The sequence below is a fragment of the Camelus ferus genome, chromosome 32, assembly GCF_009834535.1.
Source record: "Camelus ferus isolate YT-003-E chromosome 32, BCGSAC_Cfer_1.0, whole genome shotgun sequence".
Classification (NCBI taxonomy): domain Eukaryota; kingdom Metazoa; phylum Chordata; class Mammalia; order Artiodactyla; family Camelidae; genus Camelus; species Camelus ferus.
Genome location: NC_045727.1, coordinates 2609782 through 2622757, shown reverse-complemented (window position 1 = coordinate 2622757; position 12976 = coordinate 2609782). Strand labels below are relative to the sequence as shown.

Here is a 12976-nt window from a genome sequence, read left to right as displayed (position 1 = left end):
AAGGAAGATCAAATATCCTATTGCTGTTACCAGAAGATCTTGGAACATGTACCTCGGAAATGATTAACGCTAAGGAAACTGCACTCTGGTCTGTGTTTGAGGGACAAGGGGAACTGATAAAACAATCACAGGTTGAGAAGAATTAAATGCACGCAGTGTCATGATTTTCAGAGGTTCTGTGCCAAGTAGGGCTCAACTCTGCCTGACCAGCGGCGGGGTCGCTGAGGGGTCCACAGAGAGTTTGTTAGATGAGATCCACTTATCCCTGAGGACAGACTCAAAACCTCAGCAAAAAGCAGCATGACTGGAAAGATGGTGTATCTCACTTCTTCCTGTAGGAACACAAATGGTGGTACCCTGATACCACGGCAGCTGTCAGCTGGCAGGTACCAGTGATGAGAGTGGGGTGTGGGCGCTCACGCACCATTAGTGGAAGCATTAGGAGGAAAAATTAGATAATGATCAATATTTAAAGTGCACATAAACTCTTGGCTCAAATGTTCCACTGTCAGGAACTTAGCCTGAGAGCCACAAGCAGACAATGATACATACAAGGATGTGCTTTGCAGCCTTACTTGTGAGCAAAGAAATGAAGGCAAAGGAGGTGTGATTAGTGATGGGCTGTTTTCTGGAAGTGTCCAACCAGACATGTGAACACCACTGGACTTGGATTCGAGGGAACAGAAAAAGAGTTGACAATGAAGCTAGTCAGGAGAGAGAAGGTTGTAGGGGCAGCTGCTGGCCATTCACTCATTCATTCAGCCAATATTTCTTGAGCACCTACTATGTGCCCGGTACTCTTCTAGGCACTGGGGCTACAGGAGTGAAGAAAATACACTCCTTGTCTAATGGTGATTGTGTTCTTGTGGATGAGCTGGGCAACCAGAAAGAATAAATGCTATGATAGGAGAAAAATAGCTTCAAGAAGGGAGTATCAGTGGGAGGGAGGTGAAATTTTAAACAGGGGGTCAGGGAAGCCAACTTAACCGACACGTGAACAAAACTCAAAGGAGATAAAGGAGTCCCGCCCTGTGAAGACCTGAGAGGGAGGTGTTCCAGGCAGAAGGAACAACGAGTGCAAAGGTCCTGAGGCAGGAGCCTGCCTGGTGTATTTGAGGACCAGCAAGGAGCTGTGTGGCTGCAGCTGAATGAGGGAGGGGTGAGTAAAGGAAATGAGGTCTGAGAGGTGCCGGGTCGGGGACTGGGGGAGGCAGACGCTGTAGGGCCTTGCAGGGCAGCAGAGGGGCAACCTGCGGTGTCCAGCTCAGGCTCACAAAAGAAATCCACATCCAGACCTGAGTTTCCTTCATGTTCCCTCTCCAACCTGCTGCCATATTGCCCCGTCTATCAATGGCACCCTATTCCATGCCTCCACCACCACTGCCGCCGCTGGGTCCCTGCACCCTGGACTTCCCCCTTCCCTCAGCTATAAAGTCTGACGGGTCTCCTTCCACCTCACTCTTCAAATCCATCCACCTCTCCCTCTGCCCCTCAGTCCCACACGATGAGTCCTTTCTTCACTGGTTCTACTGTGGGGGCCAAAAAGGGAGCCTCAATTCAGGACATCTGCATGCATGGAGCAGATGGGAGTGTGCTGAAGAGAGGGGCAGTGTCAGGTAGACTTGGGCAAGAGCCCCTCGCTCAGGGCCCTCTCCATAAATAACAAGAGAAAACACATAGCACTAACATTCTGTCAGCCACAGTTTTGAACATCTTCGACATTAAATCACAGTAGCGTTAGGAGGTGGGTATTATTATCAATCCCATTTAACAGATGAGGAAAACTGAGGCACAGAGAGGTCAAGTAGTTTGCCCAAGGTCACACAGCTAGCAAGCTGCTGATCTAGGGTGTGAACTCAGGTAGTCTGGCTCCCTAGTCTATGCTCAGCTAATGTGGGTCTGCTCTGCCCCGTCCCATCTAAAGAGGCACCTACTACTTTGTACCAGCAGATTGTCACTGCATAAGAAGGCAAGCCTAGAACTGCCTGGTTATTCCCAAAACCAGAATCCTAGAATTTGTATGTGAAATATTTCATCTTTCCAAAATGTTGCCTCAAATTTGTCTAAAACCAGGCAGACAAAATAAAATACATCTGTGAGCCAAAGTTGACCCATGAGCCACCAGTCTGCAACCTCCGGTGTTACAGAATTTCCCTTCTTTGCATAACCTTGGGAAAAGAGAGGGGAGGGTATCTTTAACCAGCAGCACAAGCCTAGGACCTGCCATTGTTCCTCTGGTTCTGAGTGGAAAGAACTGCTCTTCTTTTCATTTCTGAATTTCATGATCCCAGAAGCCCTGACTTCTATAACCTGAAAAAAGAAAAATTCTCCCAATTCTTGCACTATACCAGTTCAGATCTTTTTTTTCTTCCACTGAGCTCCACCTGCTGCTAGTTCTGAGTTGACTCCTCCTCAGGGAGGGCTGTCAAGCATCAGAAGCAGAAGGAAAGTGGTCCAGTTTGCTCCCACCTCCTCTTCTCTGGTTTCAAAGAAATTTTTTCTTCCAAGTGTTTTTGTTTCTTTTTTTCTTTTCTTCTCTTTAAAAAATTTCTTCCGTATGTTTTAGGACCAGTAGCTCCTTTCCCAACTGTGTCATTCTTTTGCAAGGGCCACTCACACTTGAGTATGAACTAACCTCTTTCCAAATGGAAAAAGGCTGGGGGGAGCGGGGCTGCCTGAGGTTGTGGAGGGGCACTAGTGCCTGCCATGCTGAAGGTAGAAGGAAGAAGCTGAGGGGCTCAGATCCCTTCTACCTGCTCTCAGACCAGAAACCATGTCCGTGATTGCTGAGCAAGGATGATGCCCCAAAGTCCCTTGGCCAACACCCTCCCCTCTCCTATGTCCAGAAGTTTGAGCTCAGGGCAGCAAAGTAGAGAACATAGCACCATCAGACAGGATGTTGCCAAGCTTTGTCCCACCTTAGGGCCTTTATCCTTGCCGTACCCTCCTCCTCTGATGCTCTTTCCCCAGGTTTCACCTTGGCTGGCTCCCAAATGTCACCTCCCAGAGGGGCCTTCCTTCCAGCCCCCGCCCATCTTCACCTCCACACCATCTCATCACCTGCTTTATTTTCTTAATAGCTTTACCACTCTGCGAAACAACATTGTCTGTATTTCCCTCCAGGGTGTAAGCCCTCTGCACTCCTTGATTCCAGAAATACCCTGGACCCGCGCCGTCCTACTTAGCACAGTGCTTGCGCAGCGAGCCTTCTCCTATCCCGCAGCCTCCGAACCCCTAGCAGGGACGCCCCCTGTAGCGCTGTTGCTCTGAGCTCCCCCTCGCGGCCAAAAGGCGTCACTGCTCCAGTCCAGCACAAACACTTGGACACCGACGGCCTTGGACCTGGGGTCCCCTTTATTCCGAAGCGCAGGAGAGGGAGTGCCCCAGCCGAGGGGGCGTGGTCAGGAGGTGGGCGGAGTTTTAGGACCGGGCGATGCCTCGTGGGCGGAGTCTAAGGCAAATGGCCAATGGGGGCTCGCCATTCGGGGCCTGTGGAGTGGGCGTGTTCCCGGCCGGGGGCGTGGCCCACCTTGCGTCTGCAGGTGGGAGGGGCCTTGGTGGGTCAGGCGGGCCGATGGAGCCTGCACGACTCAGCTGGTCTCCATGTCGGTGAGGTTGCCCCGCAGGTCCTGCTCCTCCTCGAAAGCCTTGAACAGTGAGTTGAAGTTGCCGGCTCCAAAACCCTGGAGCGGGAGAAAGGAGGTGAAGCTACCGGCCCAGAAAGCCAGACATTGGGGACAGTCTGTACTTCGTGGTACCTGGTGGTTGTGGCGTTGAATGACTTCCAGGAAGAGCGTGGGTCGGTCCTGCATGGGCTTCGTGAAGATCTGCAGGAGGTAGCCTTTCTCGTCGTAGTCCACTAGAATTTTCAGCTCCTAGGTGGGAGACAGAAGACTAAGGTAAGGGGGTGGGGCTGGCCTGCCACTCTAGCCTAAAATGATGGCATCCTTAGAAAGGCCGTGGGGGCTCCTGCACCCCCAAAGCCAAGATCCCTTTCTCTGGCAGTTCCAGACAGCTCCAAATAGATCCCCAAGTTGTCCTATTACCACCCTCTGCCACAGCCCCTTTGTAAACTACCATCAAGGCTGACCTGGGCCATCCCAGTAGCTTCTTGCCTCCTTACAATCCATCTTCCCCCCAGACAAGGATCTTTCAAAAATCAGATCATCTCACTCCCCAGTTTAAAACCCTCCAGTGGAAACTGGAACCCTCATACATGGCTGGTGGGAATGTAAAATGGTGCAGCCGCTGTGGAAAACAGACTGGTGATCCCTCAAAAGGTTGAATTACCATATGACCCAGAAATTTCACTCCTAGGTATCTACCCAAGAGAATTAAAACATATGTCCACACAAAAATGTGTACCCAAATGATCACAGCAGCATTATTCACAATAGTCAACAAAGTGGAAACAACCCAAATATCCATCAACTGATTAATGGATAAGCAAAATGTGGTCTATTTATCCAGTGGAATATTATTCAGCTGTAAAAAAGAATGAAGTACTGATGCATTTAACCTTGAAAACATGAAGCTAAGTGAAAGAAGCCAGTCACAAAAGATTACATATTGTATGATTCCATTTATATGACATGTTCAGAAAATCAACTCTGTAGGGGCAGATCAGAAGTTGCCTAGGGTTGAGGGTAAGGCAATAGAATGGAGGGGTTGAGAGATGTTGGCTAAGAGGTGTGAGGTTTCTTTTTAGAATGATGAAAATGTTCTAAAATTGATTTTGGTCATGGTTGCATAATATAGTGAATGAATAGCCAAAACCCACTGAATTGTGTGTTTTTAAAAAATGACATGTGTTATATAACTTATATATCAATAAAGCAGTTAAAAGCAAAGCCAAAGAAACCTCCAGTGGTTTCTGGCCACAGAAGAACAAAATCCAAACTCCTAAATAGCCTACCAGAGGAGCTGGGCCACTCCTCAAATATTTCCTTTTATCCACTCTGACCTTCTTTCTGTTTCTCAGATACTCAGAGCTTGCTCCTGCCTCAGGACCCTTGCACCTGCTGTTCCCTCTGCCAGGACTGCTCTTTCCCCAGCCCTTCACACAGCCAGTCTCTCATCATCTAGATTTCACTGGAAGGTCACCTCAGAGAGGCCTTCTCTGACTACCTCCTGAGTAGTAGCCCTCGGTCACTCTCTGTCATAGCCTGTTTTAAGTTTCTGCACCGCACCAGTGTGCACTCTCTCTGATGGTATTTGTATCATCTGTCTCCTCACTAGAATGCAAGTCCCATGATGGCAGGGACCTGGCCTGAATCCTGCCCCTCTGTGTCCCAGTGGCTGATGATGCCTTGGTCTTGATAGAGGTTTAGACAACATTTGTGAGGTAAGGTGGAACTCAGGGTTCGTCCTCCTCAGTTGAGCAAGGATCCTGCTCTCGGCCTCACCTCCAGGACATCAATATTCTCCTTCACCCGGATCTTGGCCGACTTGAGCTTCTCCCGCAGTTGTTTGTAGTATGTGGACGGAACAGCCAAGAATTCCATGCCTCTCTCTCTCAAGTGGCGAATCTGTCTCAGAGCAGGGTCAAAGTCAGCCTCCTCCTCTCTCCACACTCAGCAACTCCAGCCAGGTGGAAGTGTTGGGCCAGGAGGAGGCAGGGGCCCTGTCCCTGCTGCCCCCAACTGCCAGGATGTGGTGTGACTTCATCCCCTTCCTCTGCTGGGCCTTGTGGGTCCCATTAGGAGAACAGCGATCACTAACATTTATGGAGCCTCACTATATGCCTGCTTCAAGCACTTTTATGTACTGCCTCATTGTGTCCATGCAGTAATCTTTTGAGACACCTGGAAGTAGACTCAGGACATTTAATTTGGCTGAAAAGACCTAATGGATCTTTAGCTTAATATCCTCATTTTTAAGGTGAGGCAACTGAAGCCCAGAGAGAGGGTTGAATCTCCCAGAGACACACAGGAAGTCCCTGGAAGACCTGGGTCTAGAATTGAGGCTTCCTGGTACTCTGGCGCCTGCTACTTCCGGAGCAGAGAGACTGAACTTTCTGGGGTGGGAAGGCCCCTGCACCAGAGTGGCAGGAGCCAGTGTCAGGGAGCCCTGTGGGCCATCTGGGCTGGTGAAGGGGTCCCAGGACTGCCACTTGCCACCCCCACCCCCAAGCCCCTGACTCTGTTTTGCAGAGTTTGGCTCTGGAGCTGAATGGGAGATGAATTAGGACCAGGAATGGGCTTCTAACCGCTGTGATGATGTCTTGGGTGTTGAGTGCAATGTGCTGGACCCCAGCACCCCCGTTATAGTCCACATATTCCTGCGGGAGGGAAGCAAAGAATCCACCATCAGTGGCCACCATCACCCACACCCCTGCCCCTGTGAGAGCCTTCCAACCTCTTCCCTGCTTCCTTCTTCCCCAGCCAAGGTCCCCGGAGCGCAGGGAAGGCCCCACCTGGATCTGGGACTTCTTCCTGCCCGGTGCTGGCTCGTTAATGGGCATCTTGATGGATTCCTCGTAATTGGCCACCACGATGGACCGCAGAGAGCTGTACTCCGTGTGTACCTGTGTGTCATCCACGGACCAGAAACGATGAAACTGCAGGTTCTTCAGGTACCTGTGGGGTGGCCGGAGGGGCACGCTAACTCTGAGTGCTGGCCTGCGACTGGGCCTCCAACCCTACTCCACCTTCCAGAATTTGTTCCCGGAACAGGCTCCAGGAGGGAACCACCTTTCATATCACACACATCATAGATTTATACCTTTATTATGACAATTTTCCTTCAAGTCGTAGTAAAGCATCTGGTAACAAGATCTGTATATATGGAAACACTCCAGCAGATGGAGGTACTTTGAGAAGGGGCACTTGCTCCTAGTTTGCATAGGGGTGCTCTTTGGGTGGTGACTGGCCTTCCTCCCAGCCTCCCTGGACTGTGACACCCCTGTGCAGATTCCCCAAGGTTCCTCAGGGGGAGGACCTGTGGGTCACTTTGGGCCTTAAATCCTCTGGTCTCCATGGTGACGGTTTTACAGGGAACAGATGAATCGGTGACCTCAGACTAACCTCCCCCGACCTTGGGCTATATTTCCCCACAAGATTGGGAGCAGGCCTGTCCCCCGTGTGAGAAGGGCCTGGGCCAGGGACTCACCATTCTGAGGCAGAGAGCATCTCCTGATCAGGCTGGTTTCCCACAATGTGATCGATTATCTCGAGACAGCAGTTGGGCCTGGGAGACGGACACGGTTAGGGGTGAGGAGAAGGCTACTCCGTAAATCTTCTCCTTCCCCCAGCCCCTCAATAACAAGAACCCCTTGCTGTTCGTAGATGCTTTATTTGCATCAACTCACTGTTACTAGCTCCATTTTACAGATGAAGAAACTGAGGCATGCAGAAATAAAGTAACTTGCCAAGGTTAAATAGCTAGGAAGTGACAGCTGGGATTTGAACTGAGCCAATCTGTTTCCAGAACCTATGCCCTTAGCCTCTATGCTGCCTTTTTAAGACACCCCGGGGGACTCTCAGGAGCTCCCCAGCAGGCTCCCAGATGCTCTGCTCCCTCAGAGAAGCCCAGTCTGCTTGGAGGAAAAAGAACGCATTGTTTTCCACCACAGCCCCCAGGGGCACTCACAGCTTGGAAAGCAGGGGGTCCGTGGATGCTGGGGCCTCAAATCCAGGCAGAAACCGGCCAGTGTAGTTCATCTTCTCCACCAGGGTGTGTGTAGTGTCCCCATACTGTGGGAGGCAAACAGCCGAGCTCCCATCCCCACTGAGGCCAGGCCACATTTCATGGCACCGACGGAGCCCTGACCTGACCAACCCAAACCTGACCCTATCCAGGTGTGATCTTGGGCAAGTCAAGTCCCCTTTCTGAAATGACTGCAATCTGACATTTGGGGATTTTTTGACAGTCTGCCTGCCCCCCGGGACCATAAGCTCTGTGAGGGTGGAGAGCGTGGGGTCCTAGCGCATAGTAGGTGCTTAGTTTAAATGTGTTGACTGAATGGAATGATGAGGGCATTGGATCAAACTTGATGGAAGGGCCCTTTCAGTCACTGTAACCATCTTTAAGTTGTACTTAATCTTGAGGAGGTAGGACTCAGGTGCCAAACAGACTTGGTCACCTGTGCTGAGTGTCTAGCTTATGCCAGGCACTGTTCTCAGGGCTGTAGATGAACAAGCTCATTTTATCCTTAAAATGACTGTGGGAGGGAGTCTAGCTGAAGAAATGGGCACAGAAAGGTTAAGTAGCTTGTGGCATGTCAACAGATGGACCACACAGGTGGTCCCTTGCTCATTTAAATGAAGACACAGAGAGGTGAAGTGATTCACCCAAAGTCACACAGCTTGAGCAGGGCGGAGTTTCCCCAGACCCACTCATCTCCTCCTTCCTTCAGAGCCCCTGCCTGAGGCTGCCTTCCCAAACCATCAACCCCTGCTGGGGAGGAAGGGAAGCCTGAGGGGTGACCGGTAGCCCTCATCATTCTCCGCACACTGGCCAAGCACACAGGAGGTCCAGCTCCAGGGAGAATGTCTGTGCTTCAAGGCACAGGGTGGGATGGTATAATGGAGTGGGGAGAGGGGGATCTTGGCATCTCAGTGGGTGCCGACAGCAGGTGGGGTGGGGGCACCAAGGTTAACTAACTCACCGTGTGTAGCACAGCAAACTTCACCTTCCCAAACTTATCTTGCTCTACCCAGGGCTCCCGCACGATTTTGGCGCCCCGCTCCCGGGCTTTCTGCAGAGGAGATGGGGTGGGAAGGCGTAAGTGCTGGACCGTTGGGGAGCCCTTGCCTGCTGCCCCTTCTGGATCGTGTCTGCCTGGTTCTGCCTCAGCCTCGCCCAGTTTTCCCAGCCCCCGGCAGGAACCCCAGCAACTTCAGCTGTTGCCCTTGACACCCAAGCGGGAAACTGAGGCCCAGGCCCAGAGCTGGGTCTGTGGGAAACAAGCCAGGTAGGGCTGGGGGTGTCTGTCCTGCCTTGGCTAACGCACTCTGTGGCCCTTCCCCACTCCAGTCCTCAGTTTCCCCATCTGTAGGAAAGGTGGTTGGATAAGACGAATACAAGCTGGCGTTTATTGAGCACCTACTGTGTGTCAGACCCTCTGCCAAGTGCCTTACAAGCATGATCCGTGTATTAGCAAAACCTTATTTCTGCACATCTATCTTGTCACGTGTGAGGCACTGTTGTAGGGATTAACCTCTTTGATCCTCACAACAACATTTCATGAAAGGCACTGTTGTTGTCTCTTTTACAGATGAGGAAACTGAGGCACAGAGAAGTTAAGTCACTTGCCCAAAGTCACACAGCTGATAAGACTCAGACCCAGCAGTCTGCCTTTGGAATCTACACTCTGAACCTCTAAGCTGCCTCTTGAATACAGTGTTTGGTACAGAGTCATGCTCAAGAAATGGTAATGATGACCTAGTTTCTTCTTTGTAATACTTCGGTGAGATAGTTGGTTATTCCATTTTACAGATGTGGAAACTGAGGCTCAGGAAGAGGACACATGGTTAGTAAGGGGCAGAGTGTCACCAAAACTCAGGTGTGTATCACACCAACGTCTGGGCGCATTGCTCCAGCATGGCAGTGTCCACCAGCCCTGCCTGATAGGGGTCCCAGTGGCAGATAGAGGGCAGGCCGAGCCTTATTGCTTTGTCCTCGTGCCAGCCCAGGTGCAGTCTCACCTGCACGATGTAGTCACAATCTTCCACCTCGAACGCGATGTCCTTCACTCCGTCGCCATGTTTCACCAAGTGGTCACCCATCTCTGTGGCCAGCAGGGGAGGCGGGTGGCACTGGAGTCATGGCCCCTCACCTGTACTCTCAGCCTTCTGGGCTCCATCTCATTCTAGGCTGAGACCCCCTCCCTGAACCCTGACCCACCCATGTGTCCCTGACCCCTCTCCAAAGATCACGTCTTCACCCGCTGGCACCCAAACCCTCTGGGGCCCCCTCACCTTTGTTCCATGGGTTGAGGGCAGAGGAGAAGACAAACACAATCTAAGACACAGAGGAGGAGGGAGGCGTGGCTGGTGGCTCTGGTGAGCTTGTGGAGGGGCAGCCCCGTGCCCTCCTCCCTGCCCACCAGTGAGACATCCCATCAGGACCACATTCACCCTCCCAGCCAGGCAGGACTCTTGAACCGGGGTTCCTGTCCCTTCGCTGCCTTAGCTTCCCCCTGGCCCTGAGGGATGGGGGCTTCTCCTGTACCAGACCCTCCTGGGGTCCTGGGGTGAGCTGCTAGTCAGGCCTCCCCACGGGGGAGAGCTGCAGGGATCCTGGACCAGGGCACTGCCCAGACTTCCAGCTCTGAGGTTTGAGGCCTTTGCCAACTTTCCCTGAACATCTCTGAGGCCAGTGTTGGGCAGGGCCAAGAAGGAGACCAAACTACCTATTGCATGTGTACAAAGATGCCGGGGGGGAGGGCCCAGTGGGGGCTGAACTCAGCGCCTGCTCCCCTAGCCACACCAGGCCCGCTGGCAGAGGACTGGCTGCCTGGAGGAAGGGCCCCCTGGTCTCTGCAACTGGCAGTAGATGCTTGGGGGTTCCTGGCGTGGGGGGACTCACCTTTCCTTGCTTGATCACGTGGCTCACCACATCCCGGGAACGTGTCTCCAGGCCCTTGTAGGCTAAGGGTTCAAAGCCCATCTTGCTGCAGTAGTACGAGGCAGCCTGAATCACAGAGTTGCAGCTGGGTCTGTGAGGGTCGGAGGGCCAGCCTGGGGGACCCCAAGCTAAGAGCCCCCAGTCCTCTCAGCCTGTGTGCCCCATTGCCCCAGGTGCAGAGTCCCTCCTGGGAAGAAAGGCTGCTCCCTGGCCCATTCTGATCTCAGGGGAGTTTCCCGCTGGGGTCTGCGGCCCCGATTGTGTAACTAGGATCCAAAGAGTGGCTGTCCTTCCTGGAACAGTCCCAACACTGGCCCCGATCCTCCCCTCCCAGGGGCCAATCACAGAACCGGCTGGAGGCTTGCCCTTGTCCAGCAGCCCCTCTTGCCTGCCCTCTGCCCATTTCCAATGCCTCGCCCCGGCTTCTACCTGCTTGGCGTTGCCAACCCAGAAGGTCACGGAGTGGAAGTGGAGGAATCGGCCTCTCTCGGGCTGCAGAGGGAGAGAAGGGGCCAGGCTGAGTCTCTGGAAGTAGGTCTAGAAAAGTGAGGGTGGAGAAGTGTCGCCTGGCCACGGCCCTTGTCCCAGACTCAATCTCAGAACTAAGGAGAAGCCGATCCCACCGCCCCGCTCAGCCTTGCCAAGCCTCAGTAGAGATTTCTCATATAGAAATTGAGCTCCTGTGGGCTGAGGATTGGTAGGCTTGCCCAGGTTTCATAGGGGGACATAACCTTGTGTTACAGCAACACAGATTTAAATTAGACCTTAAAAAGAACTTCCAGACAGGATTAAGAGATTGGCAAAATTTTAAGAAGAGAGAAAATTTTTTCTTAGGAAGGCAAGGTTGAGTCCAGCTCGGTCTAGACATGGCCGAGGGGCAGACATGAACTTGAAGGTGTATCCTGGACTTCACATACCCACTGTAGTTATTTCTCTTCAGCTCTTTGCTGACATCCCAGTCTCCTGGGTCCCTGACCCCACATTTCCCCTCCTGCTTACCTTCTCTCCTTTGTCGCTGTAAGTCGTCTAAGGAGAAAAGAAAGGACAGTGAGAGGTGGAAGCTTGGACACAGGTGCTTCTGGAAGTCTCACTGCACATTTGTACCAGGGGGGAGGCTGCCATGGCCCCAGGCACTTACCATGACTGATCTTGGTCAAACTTCTTGCTGGGAAGACTGGGACGGACAAAAAGGCCAGCAGGATGTTGGACAGAAGTATTTAACATCCATCAGGTCCCGCCTCTGGCCTCCTGGCCTTCCCTGGGGTAGGAGCTGATCCTGAGAGCTCCTAGGCCTGGAAGCCTCTGATCCAGCTGCGGCCTCATTGGACAGGGTGACGCTGTCAGGCCCAGAGAAGGGGAGTGACTCTCCCAAGGCCATCAGCCAGTGGTGGGCAGACCCAGGGCCAGAAGCCAAGGGCACATTCTTTCCAGGACCCTGGGCTGGGATTGTGATCTCTGCCCTGCAGAATCCAAAGCTCAGAAGCCAAGGCCAGCATAGGTGCAGAAGTGGCTCCAGAATTCTTATGAAGAGAGAATTTGAGGGGAGATTAAGAACTGGTCTTGAAGTCCTGTTTGCATAGTAAGTGTGTGGTTTATATTTAGGTGAAAAGGTTGTGTTTCATAGTGGTTAGAGACATGGGTGTGGGGGTTTGAATCCTGGAGTTGCTACATGCTATGTGGCTGGGGAAAGTTACCGAACCCCTCCAAGCCTCAGTCTTCCCACCATCTGTAAAATGGGAGCAATAATAGTGTGGTAGGGGCTTAGATGAGATAAACGTAAGTTTTTGGACTACAGCCTGGCACACAGTAAGCTTCATAACATATGATTAGTTATGTTTCTCTGGGGGTTTTGGAAGGGGACTGATGGGGAACAGCCTGACTGTTGGCGTAGCCATAGCCTGCGTATTGGGAAAGGGGTGATGGCCCCCCCTGCTGCCACAGAGCGGTGGGAAGGTGGAGTTAGTGGCCCTGGGAGGAGGAAGGCCTGGGGCTCTCCCCAGCATCCCCACACCTGAGTCCTCTGGTCTCTCTTTCCTGGAAGATGGAGTATTGACCGCTGGCCAGCTGTGGCATTTACCTGAGGGACTCAGGCCAGACTCGTGCTTGTAGCTCCACCTCGGTCCCCAGAAACTCTGCCACTGAGCCATCTTGCCCTCTTCTGAGGGCACTGACTTTATCAATTATCCTCACTGCCTGGAAACCCTTCCAGCCTCTGACGCTGGCAGTCTCGGCCCATGGCTGTATGACTACCCCCTCCCCTCTTGCATTTTGGCTTCCCACACATTCTGCATTAGCCTTTTTTGCTGTTGTCTTTTGAAAGTAATAAGTTTGTCCCAATTATAAATAGTTCACAGGGGTTTTTTTCCCTGATTTTTTTTTTTAAGTTCATTAATTTCTCCCACTCCTC

The 12976-nt window shown here is 52.3% G+C and overlaps 2 protein-coding genes and 1 long non-coding RNA gene across 3 annotated transcripts in view; 2 read left to right on the top strand and 1 right to left on the bottom strand.

Annotated features, from left to right (window-relative positions):
- Window positions 1–3320: 3320 nt before the first annotated feature.
- Window positions 3321–11849, bottom strand: HPD (4-hydroxyphenylpyruvate dioxygenase). Its single transcript, XM_014553613.2, has 14 exons — window positions 11708–11849; window positions 11569–11595; window positions 10999–11061; window positions 10531–10635; window positions 9921–9963; window positions 9648–9730; window positions 8609–8698; window positions 7591–7694; window positions 7111–7188; window positions 6416–6578; window positions 6209–6280; window positions 5406–5528; window positions 3759–3875; window positions 3321–3683 (listed from the first exon to the last, which is right to left on the bottom strand). The coding sequence occupies exons 1-14, from the start codon at window positions 11708–11710 to the stop codon at window positions 3591–3593; spliced, it is 1164 nt and encodes a 387-aa protein (XP_014409099.2). The 5' UTR covers window positions 11711–11849; the 3' UTR covers window positions 3321–3590.
- On the top strand, window positions 3761–6522 carry LOC116660995. Its single transcript, XR_004316737.1, has 3 exons — window positions 3761–3899; window positions 5239–5344; window positions 6384–6522. It is a non-coding gene; the product is annotated as an uncharacterized LOC116660995 (long non-coding RNA).
- Window positions 11850–11893: 44 nt separating the features above from the next.
- PSMD9 (proteasome 26S subunit, non-ATPase 9) overlaps window positions 11894–12976 on the top strand; it is a 30351-nt gene continuing 29268 nt past the window's right edge. Inside the window, exon 1 of the mRNA XM_032472019.1 lies at window positions 11894–12148. The gene's annotated coding sequence lies outside the window, so the exon portion shown is untranslated. The remainder of the gene's footprint in view (window positions 12149–12976) is intronic.

Bases quoted from the DNA above. Each gene is read 5' to 3' on its own strand.
- HPD (XM_014553613.2), bottom strand. The intron at 11,062-11,568 runs GTAAGCAGGAGG...CTCCCTCTGCAG, and splicing joins ACAGCGACAAAGGAGAGAAG to CCCGAGAGAGGCCGATTCCT. The intron at 3,876-5,405 runs GTGAGGCCGAGA...TCTCCCACCTAG, and splicing joins AGAATATTGATGTCCTGGAG to GAGCTGAAAATTCTAGTGGA.